This window comes from Neltuma alba, unplaced genomic scaffold (genome assembly GCF_004799145.2).
Source record: "Neltuma alba isolate B1F8T4 unplaced genomic scaffold, ASM479914v2 tig00012522_pilon, whole genome shotgun sequence".
Lineage (NCBI taxonomy): Eukaryota > Viridiplantae > Streptophyta > Magnoliopsida > Fabales > Fabaceae > Neltuma > Neltuma alba.
Genome location: NW_021636989.1, coordinates 199541 through 217838, shown reverse-complemented (window position 1 = coordinate 217838; position 18298 = coordinate 199541). Strand labels below are relative to the sequence as shown.

Here is an 18298-nt window from a genome sequence, read left to right as displayed (position 1 = left end):
GAGAAACCCAAAAAAAAAAAATGCAGCTGTCGCCTTCCGTTGCCCGAGGGCCTCCATTGATGCTTTGCTGCTAGTATTTCCAGTAACACCAAGATTTTCTGATTCGAACTCGAAGCACACCGAACGACGGCACTCCAAATTTCGGCGGCTTCACAGGTCGATTCCACTCATTACTACCACTCTGAATTATCCTTGCACCGTGCCGTTATTTCTGTTAGTACTTATGCTATTAGAAATTGGTTTTAATATTCTTAATGTCCCCGGCTATAAGTTGGAACTGCCCCACCCAGCAGTCAAAGAGCTGGGATCGCCCTTAATTGTCCGCCGTGTCTTATTTTTTCGGGTTTATTCATTTTCCCGCGGAATATTTCCGAATAAGCAAAGGGACTTACTGACTCAACCAAATACACAGAGAAGGCAAGGAAGTCAACAAAGCTGAATGTCGGGCGATGCATGTTGTGTGCAAGTAGAATAGTGGGTCTAATGTATATGTTTGCTAATTTCACCCTTTTAGGCTTGGCCAAAAAATTTAACCTTTTTAGGGCATGATCCTAATTAACATTTGCTGATTATGCTTTCCTAGGGTTGTTCTTTCCCACCTGGCTCTTTTTTTTTTTTTTTCCGATTGGCAATGACACCAGATATAAATTCGCGTGTCGACAGTGGTGGCACCTTGCTGTATATGAACATTACCGACTTAAAATGGATCATGCTCGAACGACCTCGGGGAATGCCGAGGATAATGTGGGGATTCCAGATGACTTGCGCTGCAAGAGGTCGGATGGGAAACAATGGAGATGCACTGCCATGTCCATGCCAGATAAAACCGTCTGTGAGAAGCACTACATCCAAGCAAAGAAGAGGGCAGCTAATTCTGCCATGAGAGCGAGTCTGAAGAAGGCTAAGAGAAAGTCATTAGGTGAGAGTGACATTTATCTTGAGAGCAAGAGTGAGGATTTTGACATTCCACTTGCTAGCATGAAAATTGAGCAGCATTCGGCCTCTGGAAAGAACAAGGCATCAAAAAATCAGTTCCGTTATACAGCAGAGGCACCGACCACAAGGACCACCTCTGCTCGTAATGCTCTGAAGCCAAATGACGATTCACCAGATGAGATTCCCCAGTATGAAGAAAATTGGATGCCTTATGAGTCGCCACCTGCTTCTCGAATGGACTTGCCCAGGAAAAGATCTCAAACAAATTTAGATGTCAATGCTGCAACAGTGAGTTGATATTAAAAAACTTGCAGTTGATTCTTCTTCTTCTTTTTACCAACTTTTGTTCTTCTCTTTTTCTATGTTAAAAAGATAACGAAGCAATATAGTAGTATGATTAAAATAATGACCCTTCCCCCGGGGGGACATTGCGACTAGGACCATCTTTTAGTCCTGTCAACTGCTTGCAGAAGAGTAAGTTCCTAAAGGTGATGGGAACTCTCAGCGACTTCATAGTTGATATAATACATCTTCTGAAAAAAATCTGAACTATTTGGTCAAGGTAAAATATGAAGTCTATGGCTTTATGCTGCTCTTTTGTCTATATTATCAAAAGTCTTCAGAATTTTGTGATAGCTCTGGAATCTTGCTTGCTTGTCTTATCCAATCAATTTTACACCTGTGTTTGCCAGTAGGCTCTATAGCTAGGCATCACAAAATATAAGAAACTTCAATTAAAGTTGGGGTCTTAAATCTCTGAGAAGCATTTGACAGCAAACCTTGTCCTCAATATCTGATTGTCTTGAAAAGATGAGGTTTAACTGCAATGAATAGAATTATCAATATATTATGGTCTCATTCACTGGGAATGTTGAAAGGATCTGTAACTTGACTTGTAATTCCTGTTGTCAATACTCAGTACTATCAATATTTTGCTGTTTTGTTTCTGGATACTGATTTGGAAGGTCATATGCCAGGAATACTCGGATGGAAGTACAGATTCCTCTGGTGAAACTGGTGGGCAAACTTGCCATCAATGTCGAAGGAATGACAGAGACAAAGTTATTTGGTGTTCAAGATGTGATAGGAGAGGATACTGTGAGCACTGTATATTAACATGGTGGGCATATTATACTGGTGAAGACACCCCATTTGTTAGTTATAAATTTCATTTTATATGGATAGGGAGTGTTTCTTTTATGACTTCCTTTATTTTAGCTACTCAGACATGTCATTCGACGAAATTGAGAGGACCTGTCCTGCCTGCCGTGGCACCTGTAATTGCAAAGTTTGCTTACGTGGTGATAATTCAATAAAGGTATTTTACCTTCTCTATTATACCATCCAGTGAAGTATGCCTATGAAATTCATTGTACACAGGGTCTTTGCCATTTGGTTCTTAGCTATTTTCCTTTGGAGATTTAGGTTCGGATTCGGGAAATACCTGTTCTAGACAAGTTACAATATCTCCACGTGTTGCTGTCATCAGTACTTCCTGTGGTAAAGCAGATCCATCATGAGCAGTGTTATGAAGTTGAACTCGAAAAGAAGTTGCGTGGTAAGATACATGATACATCTTCATGTTTGCTTGAAAATTCAGTGGCTTTTGACAATTTTGCAATAACGTTATCTTCTCCAGGGATTGAAATAGATCTTCCCAGGACAAAGCTGAATGCAGATGAGCAAATGTGCTGGTAAATCAGCAACATATCAAGTTTTTTGGCATATATATTTTTTATGAAATTTTGCTTCCTCTAATTGGTTGATTTAATTGTGCTGAGCAACAGGTATATTTCCTAGTATAGAGTTTGTACAGATCATATTTTTATTTAATTTGATTTGTTGTCTGGCAGCAACTTCTGTCGGATACCCATTACTGATTATCACCGGCACTGCCCAAATTGTACATATGATTTATGCCTTAATTGCTGTCGAGATCTTCGAGAAGCAAATGTAAATGCAGAAAAAGTAACCCCAACAGATGAAGCAAAACTTTCAGAGCAGAATTTGCTATATAAGTTACCTGATTGGAGATCCAACAGTGATGGTAGTATTCCATGCCCCCCAAAGAAATATGGTGGCTGTGGTTATTCACCATTGGCTTTAAGCCGCATCTTCAAAATGAATTGGGTTGCGAAATTGGTAAAAAATGTGGAGGAGATGGTTGGTGGCTGCCAGATTAATGAAGTTGGAGGATCAGAAACCAAGTTGAATGATCTCAAACTTTGCCAATATTCCCACAGGGAGGCCAGTGATGATAATTATTTGTATTGTCCGGCATCTGAAGATCTCAAAACTGATGGGATAGGAAATTTTAGGAAGCACTGGAAAAATGGTGAACCCATTATTGTCAAGCAAGTATTTGATAGGTCATCAAGCTGGGATCCAATGGCCATATGGAAAGGGGTTCGAGAGACAGCAGATGAGAAAATGAAAGAAGTTGAGAACCGAGTGGTTAAGGCCGTGGATTGTTTAACCTGGTCAGAGGTACACACTTATTTGATGATCGAGATTGTATGGGTTGTTTCTTGTACTGTTTATTTGTCGGTTAATCAGTTTTGTTGAAAATGCTGATTTTTGCAGATAGATATTGAACTTAACGAATTCATGAAAGGATACTTTGAGGGGCATGCCCATGAAAATGGTTGGCCACGGTTATTGAAGTTGAAGGATTGGCCTTCGCCTAGTGCATCTGAAGAATTTTTATTGCATCAAAGACCGGAATTTATCAGCAAACTGCCTTTACTTGAATATATTCACTCGAAATGGGGCCTTCTTAATGTTGCAGCTAAATTGCCTCATTACTCCTTGCAGAATGATGTAGGACCCAAGATTTATATATCATATGGGGTCAATGAGGAACTTGGTAGTGGTGACTCAGTGACCAATCTCCACTTCAATATGCGTGACATGGTATGTTTTTGGTTGTTTATCTGAGAGATAATAGTTGGTCGTTATTCACTATTTTCTTTCTTTTCCATTATTGAGTTGGAGTGTGAAACAAATTAATTTGCAATAAATTATGATAAGTAGGGCCCTAAACCTCATATTTTGTGTTTCTAATTTTGAATGCTTTAGGAATTTAAATTTGATGCTAAATTATTAATTTACGTTTGATTATGTTTCTGTCACCGTTTATGCATCTATCAATTATGTGGCTTAACAATTTATTCTGTGCTGTTTGAATTTAAAGCCCCCGGACTTGTACAAAGTATACTTAAACTCCAATAAATGATGTAACAATTTATCTCTCTCTCAAAAAAAAAAAAAAAAGTATTCTAGAGTGAAATAATGGAGTTTGGATTTATCAAAAAAAAAAACAGAGAGAGAGAGAGGGATAAACGGGCTACAGGCAAAGTAACTGATAGTAAGATGACATTTGCTGAGTTTGACCAGGTCTATCTTTTGGTCCATACAAGTGAAGTGAAGCTGAAGAAGTCGCAGGGAACAAAATGTGAAAAGATGCAGAAGTCATCTGATGCAAATGAGTTGCCTGTGGATCCGCAAACATGTTCAGTGGGAAGTCCAGCTGATTCATCACTTGGCACAGAAAGAAACGAACTGGATTTGGATTCAAATGAGAAGACGTCAATTGTCAATAAAGAATTGGAAAATTATTCTAGTGCTGAAGGGGATATGATCAATTCTGAACTTCCAGGCTGGGATGGAGATGTTGCGGAGAAAACAGATCCTGGAGTTCTTTGGGATGTCTTTCGTCGGCAGGATGTTCCAAAGCTGACTGAATTTCTAAAAACTCGTTGGAAAGAATTTGCGCAGCCAGATGATACAGTAAATAAATTTGTAAGCTGTATTGAAACCTTATATATCATTCTTCTTTAGTGGTTTCTTTTGTGCACTACCTTTATTTCTGGGTATGGGTTTTTTTCCCCCCTTAATAGTGTTGCTCACTGTACTCTTTGGATTGAAGTTTACAAGGCCTCTTTATGATGGAGTTATTTTTCTCAACGGACACCATAAAAGGGAGTTGAAGGAAGAATTTGGTGAGATAGTGTGCTTTCTCTTTACATGCTATTATTAAGAGATAGATAGGGAAGCGCTAGGCTGACAAATCTTGCACACAGAGAATGACAGGGAATCACTAGTGTATGTGCTAGGCTGGTTTAGGTGATCTAAGTGATGTCTGAATGTATGCTGCCTTTAGTTGAAATCTGAATAGTGATGTTGCCTGTACTGCGTCAATCATTGTGACTTGAAGTAATGGAGCCTGGATATAAATTTCTGAAGAATTCTAATTTTCATTTCCCCCCTTTCATTTTAATGTGATGGATATATTCCTACGTAGGAGTGGAACCATGGTCGTTTGAACAGTGTGTGGGGGAAGCTGTATTTGTTCCTGCTGGGTGCCCTTTCCAAGCAAGGAATGTTCAGGTGAGGTCGTTTTTCATTGTAAGTTATTTTTTAAATTGCTGCCCTGAAATTTTCCCCATCTACTAGAATCAAGGACACTGTTATTAGTAAAAATGGAAAGAATCAAAAGATGTGAAGTTATTGTTGGTTGACCTTGTCCAATAGACCTATATGATTAATCTATCTAGTATATCATAAAGATTTTGATAACCAGTAATGGAAAATAATCCTTTTAATTAACTATATTTTTTCCAGAATTCACTTTAAAATTTAGTTCAAGCTCTTGCCAATAGAGATTCTACTTTGGTTTGTATTGCTCCTTTGGTCCTAAATATAAGACCCTTACATGTGTAAAGGTCTTATATTTAGGACCGGAGAAGTACCTTTTTGAATAAACTGACCTAAATCCATTTGCAGTGAACAATTATTTTATCACAAGATACCTTTTTGAGGAACCTAAATGGAAACTTGTTTGTCATAAATCATAGGGATAATTAATCCACAGCTCCTTATAGTTTCAACTAATTTTGAATCAGGTCCTTATAATTTTTTTTCTTTTTATCAGGTCCCTATACTTTCACCTGTTTTTAATTAGGTTCTTGTATTTATTTTTCTTTTTATCAAGTGCTTATAAGTTCACCTTATTTTTAATTAAGTCCCTAAATTTTTTATTCTTTATTTTATAAATTCTAATAGTACTATTATATAAACATAAAATAGTATATATTATTTAATATTAGTTTATAAACAATAATATTATAAAGATATTGAATTATTATAATGATTTTAATTTTTTCAGCAAAAAAATTAATTGTTCTAAAAAAATTTCCTGGATTAATTAATTCTATTACTTTTTTATTACATAATTATTAATTTAATTTAATTATTAATATTTTATATTTCAGTATTAATCTATTTAATTAAGCTTATATTTAATTAATAAATAAAAATTAAAACTACATGGCCCTGATTAAAAATTTAGTGAAATTATAAGGACTTAATTAAAAAAAAATAAATACAAGGACCTAATTAAAAAAAGGTAAAAGTATAAGGACATGATAAAAAAAAAAAAACTATAGGGACCTGATTCAAAATTCGTTGAAACTATAAAGACTTGCGGATTAATTAACTCTAAATCATAATATATGTAAACTTTTAAAAAAAAAAAAAACTGAAATACATTGCGTCGCCAAGAAACAAAAAGAAGAATACAGGACTAGGAACAAGAAATTTTCTTCACCCTCCATCTTGAATGAAGAAAGATGGATATATGTAATCATTTCCACATTGTGTAAATTTCAGTCCACTGTTCAGCTGGGCCTTGATTTCTTATCGCCAGAAAGCCTCGGGGAGGCTGTGAGATTGGCTGAGGATGTCCGCTGTCTGCCAAATGAACATGAAGCCAAGCATCAAGTATTGGAGGTCAGAAGAGAGAAAATGCTTTGATTTTTTTTTTTTTTTAAAATCCGGTCCCCTTTTTTTGCCTTTAAATTCAGTCCCCCTTCCTTTTATTGCCGACCCTTGCAGCCTCCTACTAAATTGCTTGAGATCCATTTAATTTTTGTGGCTCCCTCGAGTGTAATTTGTTGGCCTTTTCTTGGACATGAGTGCAGGTTGGGAAGATATCTCTTTATGCAGCTAGTTCAGCCATCAAAGAAGTTCAGAAACTTGTTCTTGACCCAAAGTATGCATGTTTCTTCGCTTTTGCTCAAGTGCTCTCTCAACAAGCCCACCTCTTTCCCCTCACTCGATTTCTTCTTTCTCATGAAAATTTGATCCCTCGAGATACGAAATGGATTCATTACTGCTTTGACAGAAATGTTATATTGGTTTGCTCTTGTTATTCATTGATTCATTGTGAAAATTACTGACCCACCATCTCCATGACCCTTTTCCTCTGCTTTTAAATAAATAAGAGCTTAACTGTTGTTCTGTCTCAGACTTGGTGCAGATATTGGATTTGGGGATCCCAATCTGACTGCAATGGTTGCTGAGAACTACGACAAGATGGTTAAGCGGAGACAAATTTCTTGTGCTTGAGTAACGCGGTGTGGCAAATGAACTGGTGAAGGGCTCTGTATTATGAATAGTTATGTGTAAGCTATATTACTGAGCATCATGATATTTTTGCGTGTATTTTAATATGTATCCAGTCATCTAATTTCAGGCAAAAAAATCATCTCATTTGCATAATGGTCGCATGCTACCGACTATTGAATCGTGTATATGACCGATCACAAACTGTAATAGAAAAGAAAAAGAATCATGCATAGTCATGAGTGAGTTTCTGCTTGCTTTGTGGCTGATAATGATGGTTGAATTGATGTTACGCCCTCCCAGTAGAAGACATTCAAAATTTGAAGTGGTCTCCCTCTGGTCGCTGTTTTTGGCCAATTGCCATGCAAGTTAAACACTGCTTTGACAAAAAGGTTGTTGTCCTCAATCTTCCAATTTCATGAGACATTAGAGTTGATATCACTGCTTTGTGAATAAATTGTAAGCTTCTTGTTTTCGAAGCCCTAATCCGTGAGGGTGAATGAGTGAGCAATTCGATAGAAATGCGATTGCAAAGCTGGCCAGGCCGATTCAGGTGCCTGAGCATTTAGAGTAAAGAGCCTCCCGGCAGCAGCGCAGCATACAGCTACGTTGTGCCGCCGAAACGAAGGACTCTCCACTCCAAACTCCAGTTCGTAGTATTTTGCTTTTCTCGGAAGATCCTCTCTCACGTTTGCGTTTATCAGTCTTCCTTTCACGTCTGGGAGCTGCGTCGATCTCGTGATGCTCCGGATCACGGCTTCACCCACCTCTTCAGGCCCCCCAAAGGCTTCAATCCTTGTTTAAAACGAGCAAACAATGAGGGGATTATTAGTTTATTACTGTTAATTCAGTATTTCTCATAAGTTTGCTTATTTAGTAATTCAATACTAATAGTTGCCGCTTACTCACGAGAAATCCTGAGGAACGGGCGACACGATGACGCTGACATTGAGTTCGCCGGTTGAGCCGGGGGGACCGAATGCAACAACCGGCTCGTTGATATTAGGACGGCGCCGACCATTGAGAGGAGGCGGATCCAATGATCGTTCCAATTCTTTTTTCTTGGCTGCTCGGTATAATAGCGTCTGATCTCCCACCCAGTTTGCTGGGTATATGAATTCTGTTACTCGCATCAAAAAATTCAAAATCACCAATCCAATCACGATATCCCCCCTCTTTTTCTCATGATCGACTTATTATCTAGGAGAAATGCAATGTTCGTAGAATAAATTAATTACTGACCAAATCCTTCGTTACCGTCAATCCAACGATTGTAGCCTCCGATGGGATAAACCACGTCGAGCTTAAGATTCCGGCCAATCTCCGGCGACAACCCCAGAAGAAAACTGGTAATTCCGCTGAAGTTGGCACCCACTGCCACGAGGGAAGCCGACCCAACGCCCACGAGAAGCCGCCGCCGGAAGGTCATCGCTAGGGGTGCAAATTCCTCCGCCGGCGACCGCTCTTTTAAACTCTCTTCTCGATCACCCGAACATTTTGCCACGCAAAGTCGAGTGCATGCGTGGAAACTGGCATGCAATGCCATGATTTGCACGATTATATGAATTGATTACTTAGACGGCACTAGCGAGTATCATCAATAGTGTTGGACGCAAAGTTTATTCGTCGGCTCATTTCATTTGGGAGCCAAAATTGAAACTTTCTAATAGATGACAGGGAGGCCTTGTAGCTTCCCATTCGACGGCATCTCACGACCAAGAGAAATAATTAACAATGAAGTGGCAGATTCTGATTGTGTGTGCGGTTGTAACTCTAGGATAGCGCTTATCCGGTTTGTGTGGCCATCACTCTTTGCCGTCTGCAGGTTAATGATAAGGGGCAGCACCATCTTCGAAAGCCGTTTTGGCGCTTTTTCTTTCGAGGTACCAGAACAATGATAATAAAACTGGGAAGCCAAGCGTCCATTTTGAACTTGTCACTTCAACTCTGCTTTACTCATCTGGCTTCCAAGATTCACAGGGGAAGGGATTTTTGTTTAAGGAAAAAAAAATTAAAGAAAGTACCGAGAAATAAACGAAAGACCAAAGTGAATTGAAAAGTTGATCCAAATTAAAGGCAAAAATGATTCAAAGCCTGTCTTATTTTTGGTTGCCCTGGCCTAAAGGCGTTTCAGCCTTTTCCGCCTGGTTGGCGCCATAGAAAAGCATCACCACCTCCTCTGCACCAATCCCCAACAAGTCCAGAGTCGTTACATCCCCCCCACTTCCTTTACTTGCTGGCCCACCGTTCATTGCACTGTGCAAAACTCCATGGTTATTCGCATTATTACTGCTTCGACTGTTATGCTCCATCATCTTCGACAACGCCTTGCTTTGGTCCATTATAGCATTGAACATATCCACATTGTTCATCCCAAAGCTATTATTATTTCCTCCGAAATACTGAGATGATGACATATCAGCTTGTCCACTGTTCATGTAGTAGTGGTTACTATTATGCCCCAATGAAGAGGGTGCCATGCCCGAGCTGTTAGGACTGTTACTCATAGTTGCTCCCATTAGAGCTGCTTTCTGCAACAATGCCGTCGCTGACATGTGGGCCGATCCACCTCCTGTTTGGTGCTCGATTTCTTCCAACATGCTCAGGGAATTATTTGAACCCAGTTGAAGTGATGAACAGGAACTGTTGGACGAAAGACTTCTTGCGAATACGCTTCCAGTCATGTAATTGAATGCTTTTGCTGGGAATTCTAGGAGCTCCTGATGAAGGTGCGATATTGGATGCTTAATTTCATCAGAATGATTATAGTGGGGCGTCCCTTTTTGTGGGTTGAAGTTGGAGTTGATTGGCAGTGAAGAAACAGGATTTGGGATTTGATGTTGACCTTGTGAGTTTGAATATGGTCCTTCATTGTTGGCTTTGTTATTCTCCTCGGCCAACGCGTCGCAAAAAGCTCTATGGGTGATAAAGCTATCTCGTCTGCACCAAATGAATACGCAATGAACCAGTGAGTTGATTATTCGTGGCTAAAAATTAAAATATATAGAAATGGTGAACAAGAATCACCATATATATGAAGATAAAATATGCACCCACCATCGATGCGTGCATGGAATATAATGTATATTTTTATAGAATTCCTTCGCTCAAAAAAGGCACTAAATGCGTGTGTGTGTGTGTGTGTGTATAACGACAAGTTAGAATTTTCAGGATGGAAAATTTTTTGATGAACCTGGAGAAGATGGTGCCACAATCACATTTGTATTCCCTAGTACCACAGATCTTAGAATGAGCTTTCCAGTCGGACTGTACTGCGTATCTCTTGGAGCACTTCTCACACTTCCATTTCTTCTCGCCATGTTTTCTTGAGAAATGCTTCTTGATGCCAGTAAGGTCACCCAGTGCTCGACTTGGGTTATGGTGGACGCACGAAGGCTCTGGACAAACATAAACTCGCTTTCGAACTTCTGTGGTCGGCCTTTGCTTGAGCTTCCATGGCAGGTTATGGCCTCGCCGGTGCAATTGCAGATTTTGATCCCTTTGGAATCCTTTGTTGCAGATTTCACACAAGAATCGGTTTCTCGCCATTAGGGCGTTTGGTGATAGAGCAATCACTTCGGCATTGGGATCTGTACGCCACAGCGCAGGCACACAAACCCATCATTAAAAAAATTTTAAAAAAAAATAGTAAATGTTTGGTATGTCAAGTACGATATGAATAAAGTGACAAAAAAGGCTGATCATGTGGTGAGACCCATCCTCTGCGAACATAGATAAACGAAGAAATTAAGTTAAATGCAATATATATCTGAATCTTAGCCTACCCGTACGTACAAATTAAACCAGACAAAAAGGGATAAGAGTAGATGAATAAAATCCAAAGTCTCTCTCTTTCTCTCTCGGGTCTCCCTCTACGGACAAGGAAATACAAAACACACAGGCAAGAGCATTCACGCGAGCGTGTAGAGAGAGAGGTGAGAGACTTGATTTTCAAAGGCATATACATATATATTTGTGCGTGAACGTGTACGTGTGGTGCGCTTTCTGAAACAGTGGTGAAACTAAAAGGGAAGCAAAAAAGGAAGAGATGAACAGTGAGCAGCAATGATTGTGAATTCCAGACAATAATTGAGCTTCTTCGACAACTAACTAATGTGGCACCAATAATTCACCGAGAAATAGTTTCTCTATATGCATTTCTGGCTTAAAACATCTGACCACATCCTTCTTATATATTCCCGTACGAAGAGCAGAGATTCAGCTAGCAAACACTATACATGCCTTATGGGGAGATCAACTCTTGCTTTTTGACATATTAAAAACATGTCTTTCCCGATTTATAATTAATAACCGTTTAGATTTCGAGTAAACATATACACATATGCATGACTGCATTCAGAATCATTGATCAGCTGATGAGTCCTTCTGGGTGAGATTTGGCAGATTATAACTTACAGAATGCCAAATATACGAGTCGTCATTCATCAGCCCCATTCATTGAAGGGGAGAAAATTAAAAGTCAGAACATCAGAAAACGCTATATTTATTTTAAAGAAAAGGCAAGCTATGTAGCAAAATTACCTGGGTTTCCTGGGAGGTTTCTCTTCCTCTTAACCGGAGGAGGAAGTTGGGAATTGGCGTTGGAACCGTTGCTGTTAGTGGTGGTTGAAGTAAGAGAAGTTGGACTGTGAAACTGGTGATGAGCAGCAGTGAGTTGAGGACGGTGTTTAATAGCTGCATCTTCTCTGAAACTCCCACTGTCACAGCTCGTGATGTTTGACATTGAAGCTACCTAATAATCTATTAATTCAATCAACCAAAATCTTCCCCTTGGCTTTCTCCCTTGATTTCTCTCTCCCTCTCTCTGCTGGGCTACTGTTTCCTAGCTTCTTACTGCTATTTACTTGAAAAAGCCATGAAAAATGAAACTCAAAATATGGGATTTGTGCGAATAGAGGAAGACAAATGCCAGGAAACTCTCCTCCATTTATGGCTGCCACAAGAATACAAGAACCGGGCTTTGGATTTGCACTATGCTATAATAATATTAAATATACAATAATAATATATATTTCTCTGGGGCACACTTCTTTCTCGCTATGTACATGTGCCCCTGCTTTTCTTCGATATTACCCCCTCGTGACATTTTTGGCATAGTGTTTAGACCGCATTAGAGCAAATTAATTGCAAAAAGTCAAACCCATGAACTTGATGGATTGTAAAGCCTTTGTATGTGGTAGAGTGATCTCTTTCTGGGGAAGTCGCTATTTTATTTGAACCAACCCGAGGGGAAAAAATTGTTGTTTCATCATCAAGCTCACAGGTGCCTCACAAATAGAGATAAGACTTTTTTTAAATTGAATTTATATTTAATATAAATCATACAGCAAGATCATGAACAACATGATTTCTTTCTCAGACGTCAACAGGATTAGAATAATTGAAATTTTTTCATTTGGGTTTTATAATTTGAATGCTCGGAATAAGATGGTTGTGGAAAAAGAGGCACAGGACGAGATGAGCAAAGCCTCCAAAACATTTGATTAGTTGGTGGAGGGTGATATGGGTAGTCCACATAGTGAATGGGAGATGTTTGTAAAGACCCGCTTAAGGGATAGCGAGGGGGGCGAGGGCAACTAGTTAGAGAGTTTGTCAGCATTTGAGGCGATATTTTAAGGAGGGGGCATTGTTCCCAGGTTGCCCTCGATCTGGCGGCGAAAACCACGAGAGTGCCACTTACGCAAGAAGGAGGCGCCCGGAAAAGGGTAAGTGAAGTTACGAAAGTAGCCTCACCCGTCGCTGACAACCTCAGATCGTATCGTTCTCGAAGTGACCACACAACGAGACAACAATTCTCCTGTTCACGTGCTGCTTCCGGGTAATTTCACCGTCCCCACCGTTTTTTTACCAGGCAACCATCAGCCACCTTCCTCTTTTTCACCTTTTTATGTCAAACCCGTACGGCCTTTTGTCATTTGGCCTCGCCTCTCCATCACCCCATCTCGTGACTCCTCCTTCCCTTTCCCCTGTATATTTACTGGCCTTTTCATTTTAATGGCCGCTCGTGTGAATGCCTAATTGGCTGTTTCTTGCGCATATTAATACAACGTTCGATTCTTAATATAACATTTCTGTTTGATTTTTATTTTAGTCTTAAAGATAATATTACAACATATTTTATTTCACATATTTATACATTTTTTTCAAGATAATCCTTCTAATAATAATAGTTCTAACCAATATACTTGATTAGCAAGAATATTTTAGGAAAGACAACACCTATTTATTACAAATAACTAACTTAACTTATTTATTTAATCTTCTCAAATTAGTATTAAGACCGGGAGCAGTATTATTTAAAAATAATTTCATATACGAGATCAGTACGAGTTTGAATTTGGTTAGGCCAATACACACACACAAGAAGATTACTATAAATAAATCATTTGTAAATTCTTAAAACGATTGATTATCAAGTGTATTTTCCGTTGTGTTTATTTTAGCTCCACTGTGCCTGCGAGCATAACACAGAGAACAGGTTGAAGATTGATGAGGTTGTCGGTAGATTAATTTATTATTGTTAGTCTAATTTTTGTCCTATCCATGTTATGCTATCGCCACAGTCCACACTCAACAATCTAACAGAAGAAAATGCTTCTGGCCCAAAAAAAAAAACAAGCAAGCATATTTATATATAATGGCAAATAGAAGAAGTTGTAATCTGGAATGAATTTTAAACCTTGGGACGATCAGTAATCAGAATACGGCGTCGTAGAGAGCCATTACAGTGAGGACCATGCACAGTGCATTCGATTATTTCAGGCGTAGGAGACATGCATTGATGAGTTGATGGAACTTAGGAACCGCACGTCGCTACCCACGCCCTCCTTTCACTGTACTAAAGGGGATCATATGGCATTATAACGTACTCGCTTCTTCCCCACAATATTGTTATCAAAAAACCTATATTTTATTACTTAATTAGCCTCTATCTTTTTGTAAATATTGGGCTTCAATAATGGACCCCGCTGTATACCATTACATGTAAGATAAGTGATTCTTTTTTTTCCATTCAATTTTCTAGTTAAATGAGTACTCTATATTTGGAATCAACATTTAAAATCTCTGGAGAAAGACTAACACCAACAACTTCAGCAAGTGAACACCCATGCACGCATTTATATAAACAAACGTGAAACTGATGTTGAAGTTGACACATGCACCTGCGGACTAATTAATACTATTTCATGTCCTAATTATAAGAGCTAGTTGACTAATTTCAGGATATTAAAGAAATAAGTTAAATTAATTATTTATAATAAATAAGTGTTGTCTTTCCTAAAATATCCTTGCTAATTAAGTATATTGGTGAAAACTACTTTTACTAGAAGGACTTTTTTGTAAAAAAATATATAAATATGAAAGATAAAGTAGATTAAAGTATTATATTTAAGATTAAAATAAAAATAAAATAAGATCTTATATTAAGAACCAGAAGTAGTATTTATCATCAGCTCAACCATAAAAAAAAAAAGTAATTAGGATGCATATGTAAATAATGAAGGGGCGGTTTTAATTGTAATCATGCACAACGAAATTAGCAGTATATCGTTGAATCAAGTGGCAGCGCTAGTACTATTACTTTAATTTCCTAATCAATCTGAACAAGATCACATCGTACGTGCATATCTATTGATATGTTAGGCAAAATGGCCGTCCATAAAATCTCATAATGGAATCTCTAAGCATTGCTTTCTTAACTTCTAAACAAGGCCACAACCACCATGATTACACACCTTTTTGCTCTCCTTGAGTAAATTTCTCCAGGGCGGCATATAACACGCATGGAGGGCTCGTCTTTCTCCATCTGGAAGATCGGACGGCCCTCATTGCACGGGCGTCTCCAACTCAGCGCAGCATGGTTATTATCAGTAGTAAATTTCCGGACACAAGTTTGTTAAATCTATAGTCACGGGGGGATCACATCAAACATCTCTATCAATCTATCAACAAAAAAGGTAAGCGATTGTTTTCCCATGTGTTGAAAGAATCGAAACCCTTGTGGCTCCCTGGCTGTCACTCTCTCTTTCTTCTTAATTTCTTCTGTGCCATCAAACTGTATTTATAGTGGATCGCGTCACGTAGCTGGTCAAAATCATGATTTTATTATTATTATTATTATAAACTCCCTCGCTCTTAACACATGAGCGTAAAATAAATTAAATAATACTATCTATTATATTTAATATAAGATTTTGTTTGATTTTTATTTTGATCTTAAATATAAGATCTCAATCTATTTTGTCTCTCACATTTATTCAATTTTTTTCAAGATAGTCCTTCTAATAATTATAGTTATAGTCAATACACTTAATTAGCAAGGATATTTTAAAAAAGATAACACTTATTTAGGATAAATAACTAACTCAACCTACTTTTTTAATCTCCTCAAATTAATTAACTGGCTTAGGATCAGAGGTAGTATGAGAGGAATTCAATAATTTGTTTCCTTTTAAATCTCGTTGACTAAGTTAACCACGGGAATCAGAGGATTGTTCAATGAATTTAGGTGGGAATAGGGCTACAGGGTTAAATTTTGCTTTTCAAACAAGAGGCTATTGCCTCTTGTTCTCCTTGATATAATATTACCTCTAGTCCTAATTATAAAAATCAATTGATTAATTTAAAGAGACTAAGAAAGTAAGTTGAGTTAGTTATTTGTCCTAAATAGGTGCTGTCTTTCCTAAAATATCCTTACTAATTAAGTGTATTAACTAGAACTATTATTGTTACAAGGGCTACTTTGAAAAAAATGTATAAATACGAGAGATAAAGTGGATTAGAGTCTTATATTTAGGACCAAAATAAAAGTCAAACAGGATCTTATATTAAGGATCGGAGGTAGTATAAGAATTAGTTAACTAATGTAAAGAGATTAAAAAAGTTAGTTGAGTTAGTTATTTGTAATAAATAGATATTATAAAACAGTTTGTTGAATTAGTTATTTATAATAAATAGATATTATCTGTTTTAAAATATCTTTATTAATTATGTGTATTTTAATTACAAATTGATAGTGACTCCTTAACATATACAACCACTATAGAGATTATTTGAGCACAAAAGAAATAAATATTTGAGACAAAGTAGATTAATATCTTATATTTAGAATTAAATTAAAAACTAAACTAATTTTTATGTTAAAAACAAGAGGTAGTATATGTTTTAATTTAATTTTTTCCCTCAATGTGTCATTACAATTTGTTTTATTTTTCGAGTATTTTCCTATATAAAAAAAAAACCAGGAATCATATCTCCATAAAGGTCGTCAGATTTGCTGGATTCACAAATAGGCCCCCACCGACTTTTTTTCATAAACCTGAAGCTGGAGAACACATATACTCACTGACACTCCTCTGTCCTCTGCGCACATCAACAATTATTATTAGTTATATATTAACAATATTTATGTATGTGTGTGCAGGAATGAACATATTCGGAGCCGTAGCCGACAATCACGTCGTTTGTATATCGTGTGTTCTTTTTTTGGAATTTTGTAAACAAACTAACGGCCGTTGCAGCCTATATGTATAACATTAACGACGTAATAATAATTAAGAAGGCAGCGGTGAGAGTATATGGTCACATACATATAAGCTAAAAAGGTTGAGACGATTCCGAATGCATTTGTAGTTTGGTTGCTTGCATACTTCGTCGTCGTTATTCACCTTGCTTTGTGATAATCGATGACCTGTCTTCACCCCTGCCAACATAACCCCATCATCTTCATCTACACAACTGTATATGTCTGTGTATGTATATCACTCCTGATATACTCCTCCGATTCTTAATATAAGACCAAATTCTTGAGTTGGTTTTGGTCCTAAATATAAGACCCATTTCTTATAGTTATCAATTTTCTCTAAATTACCGATATGGATACTCTCTCAACTATATTCAAGTAAAAGAGGGAGAGGGGATATTAAGAAATATGATTATAGTATTTTAGGAAAAATGTGTCACTTTTCTTATGATTAACTAATTTCTTTAATCTAATCAAATTAGTTAAATATGCCTCATATTAAAGATTGGAGGAGTAGTTTCATCCTTAATGTAAAGATCACTTAATCAAATGGTAAAATAATTAAAAAAATAATAATACATATAAAAAAATGAAATGGGTTGAGATACTATACCCATGAGCAAATTTAATCATATACGAACACGATACAAAAAGTCAAGAACCGCCAAAGAGAAACTTCTGATGGAGCAGTCCATGCGATGGTACAGATGGAGGAAGGCCGTCCATACTCTGTCTCTCTCGCTGTCCTCCGAAGAGGAACTCGCGCCTTTCGTTTGTATTAGTGACATTTCCATTTATATATATATATATATGTGTGTATATATATACTATTCCATGCATGCATAACGTCTATTTTATTTATCCTTTGATGATTTTCTCTCGCATGTGTTAATTTGTCATCCTTGGCCGACTCACCGCCATTCGTCGTACACGCAATAAAGACAATACCTTGCATGCCGTGGTGAAAAAGAGTAAGAGCCTCTCAATTAATTAATTAACTAATCATTTACTTAGTAAAAGTCTCGGCCACGAAATATTTGATTGTAAGTAATAAAGTTCCTGCACATGTGTGGGGCATCATCATCGTTGGGCCACACACCTAATTAATTACTCCTCCGGTCCTTATTATAAGACCCAATTTGACTTTTTATTTGGTCCTAATTATAAGACCCAATCCATTTTCTCTCTTATATTTATGTCTTTTTTTCCAAGATAATCTTTATAATAATGATAGTTTTAGCCAATATACTTAATTAGCAAGGATATTTTAGGAATAACAACACTTATTTATTATAAATAACTAACTTAACTTACTTCCTTAATCTCCTCAAATAAATCAATTGGGTCTTATAATTAGGACCGGAGGAGTACTTATCTTCGTAATCTGACTTTAATCATCATGCATGTATATAT

The 18298-nt window shown here is 37.4% G+C and overlaps 3 protein-coding genes across 5 annotated transcripts; 1 reads left to right on the top strand and 2 right to left on the bottom strand.

The window, feature by feature from the left end:
- Positions 1 to 48: 48 nt before the first annotated feature.
- LOC114728167 (lysine-specific demethylase JMJ25) lies at positions 49 to 7574 on the top strand. Of its 3 annotated transcripts, none has more exons than XM_028915023.1 (14): positions 49 to 156; positions 664 to 1224; positions 1914 to 2073; positions 2163 to 2254; positions 2362 to 2494; positions 2576 to 2630; positions 2790 to 3423; positions 3520 to 3849; positions 4333 to 4737; positions 4865 to 4937; positions 5240 to 5325; positions 6607 to 6726; positions 6918 to 6988; positions 7245 to 7574. In XM_028915023.1, exons 2-14 carry the CDS (start codon positions 703 to 705, stop codon positions 7342 to 7344), a joined length of 2781 nt encoding a protein of 926 aa, XP_028770856.1. In that variant the 5' UTR covers positions 49 to 156; positions 664 to 702; the 3' UTR covers positions 7345 to 7574. The 3 variants fall into 3 exon arrangements, with proteins under 3 accessions (XP_028770856.1, XP_028770857.1, XP_028770855.1); XM_028915024.1 differs by having other exon boundaries at positions 63 to 156; positions 642 to 1224; positions 1914 to 2056; positions 2155 to 2254; XM_028915022.1 differs by having other exon boundaries at positions 63 to 156; positions 642 to 1224.
- LOC114728175 (psbP domain-containing protein 7, chloroplastic) lies at positions 7466 to 9220 on the bottom strand. The gene is made up of 3 exons (XM_028915035.1): positions 8584 to 9220; positions 8251 to 8461; positions 7466 to 8136 (listed from the first exon to the last, which is right to left on the bottom strand). The coding sequence occupies exons 1-3, from the start codon at positions 8885 to 8887 to the stop codon at positions 7824 to 7826; spliced, it is 828 nt and encodes a 275-aa protein (XP_028770868.1). The 5' UTR covers positions 8888 to 9220; the 3' UTR covers positions 7466 to 7823.
- Positions 9221 to 9314: 94 nt separating this feature from the next.
- On the bottom strand, positions 9315 to 12293 carry LOC114728172 (zinc finger protein GAI-ASSOCIATED FACTOR 1). The gene is made up of 3 exons (XM_028915029.1): positions 11884 to 12293; positions 10535 to 10931; positions 9315 to 10281 (listed from the first exon to the last, which is right to left on the bottom strand). Exons 1-3 carry the CDS (start codon positions 12083 to 12085, stop codon positions 9441 to 9443), a joined length of 1440 nt encoding a protein of 479 aa, XP_028770862.1. The 5' UTR covers positions 12086 to 12293; the 3' UTR covers positions 9315 to 9440.
- Between the last annotated feature and the right edge of the window lie 6005 nt (positions 12294 to 18298).

Bases quoted from the DNA above. Each gene is read 5' to 3' on its own strand.
- LOC114728172 (XM_028915029.1), bottom strand. From the start codon at position 12,085: ATGTCAAACATCACGAGCTGTGACAGTGGGAGTTTCAGAGAAGATGCA. The intron at 10,932-11,883 runs GTAATTTTGCTA...TGTGGCGTACAG, and splicing joins AAACCTCCCAGGAAACCCAG to ATCCCAATGCCGAAGTGATT. The intron at 10,282-10,534 runs GTTCATCAAAAA...CATTTGGTGCAG, and splicing joins TGTGGCACCATCTTCTCCAG to ACGAGATAGCTTTATCACCC.
- LOC114728167 (XM_028915023.1), top strand. From the start codon at position 703: ATGGATCATGCTCGAACGACCTCGGGGAATGCCGAGGATAATGTGGGG. The intron at 1,225-1,913 runs GTGAGTTGATAT...GTCATATGCCAG, and splicing joins TAGATGTCAATGCTGCAACA to GAATACTCGGATGGAAGTAC. The intron at 5,326-6,606 runs GTGAGGTCGTTT...TGTAAATTTCAG, and splicing joins TCCAAGCAAGGAATGTTCAG to TCCACTGTTCAGCTGGGCCT.
- LOC114728175 (XM_028915035.1), bottom strand. From the start codon at position 8,887: ATGGCATTGCATGCCAGTTTCCACGCATGCACTCGACTTTGCGTGGCA. The intron at 8,462-8,583 runs GTCAGTAATTAA...TGCGAGTAACAG, and splicing joins TGACGGTAACGAAGGATTTG to AATTCATATACCCAGCAAAC. The intron at 8,137-8,250 runs GTGAGTAAGCGG...GTTTTAAACAAG, and splicing joins CCCGTTCCTCAGGATTTCTC to GATTGAAGCCTTTGGGGGGC.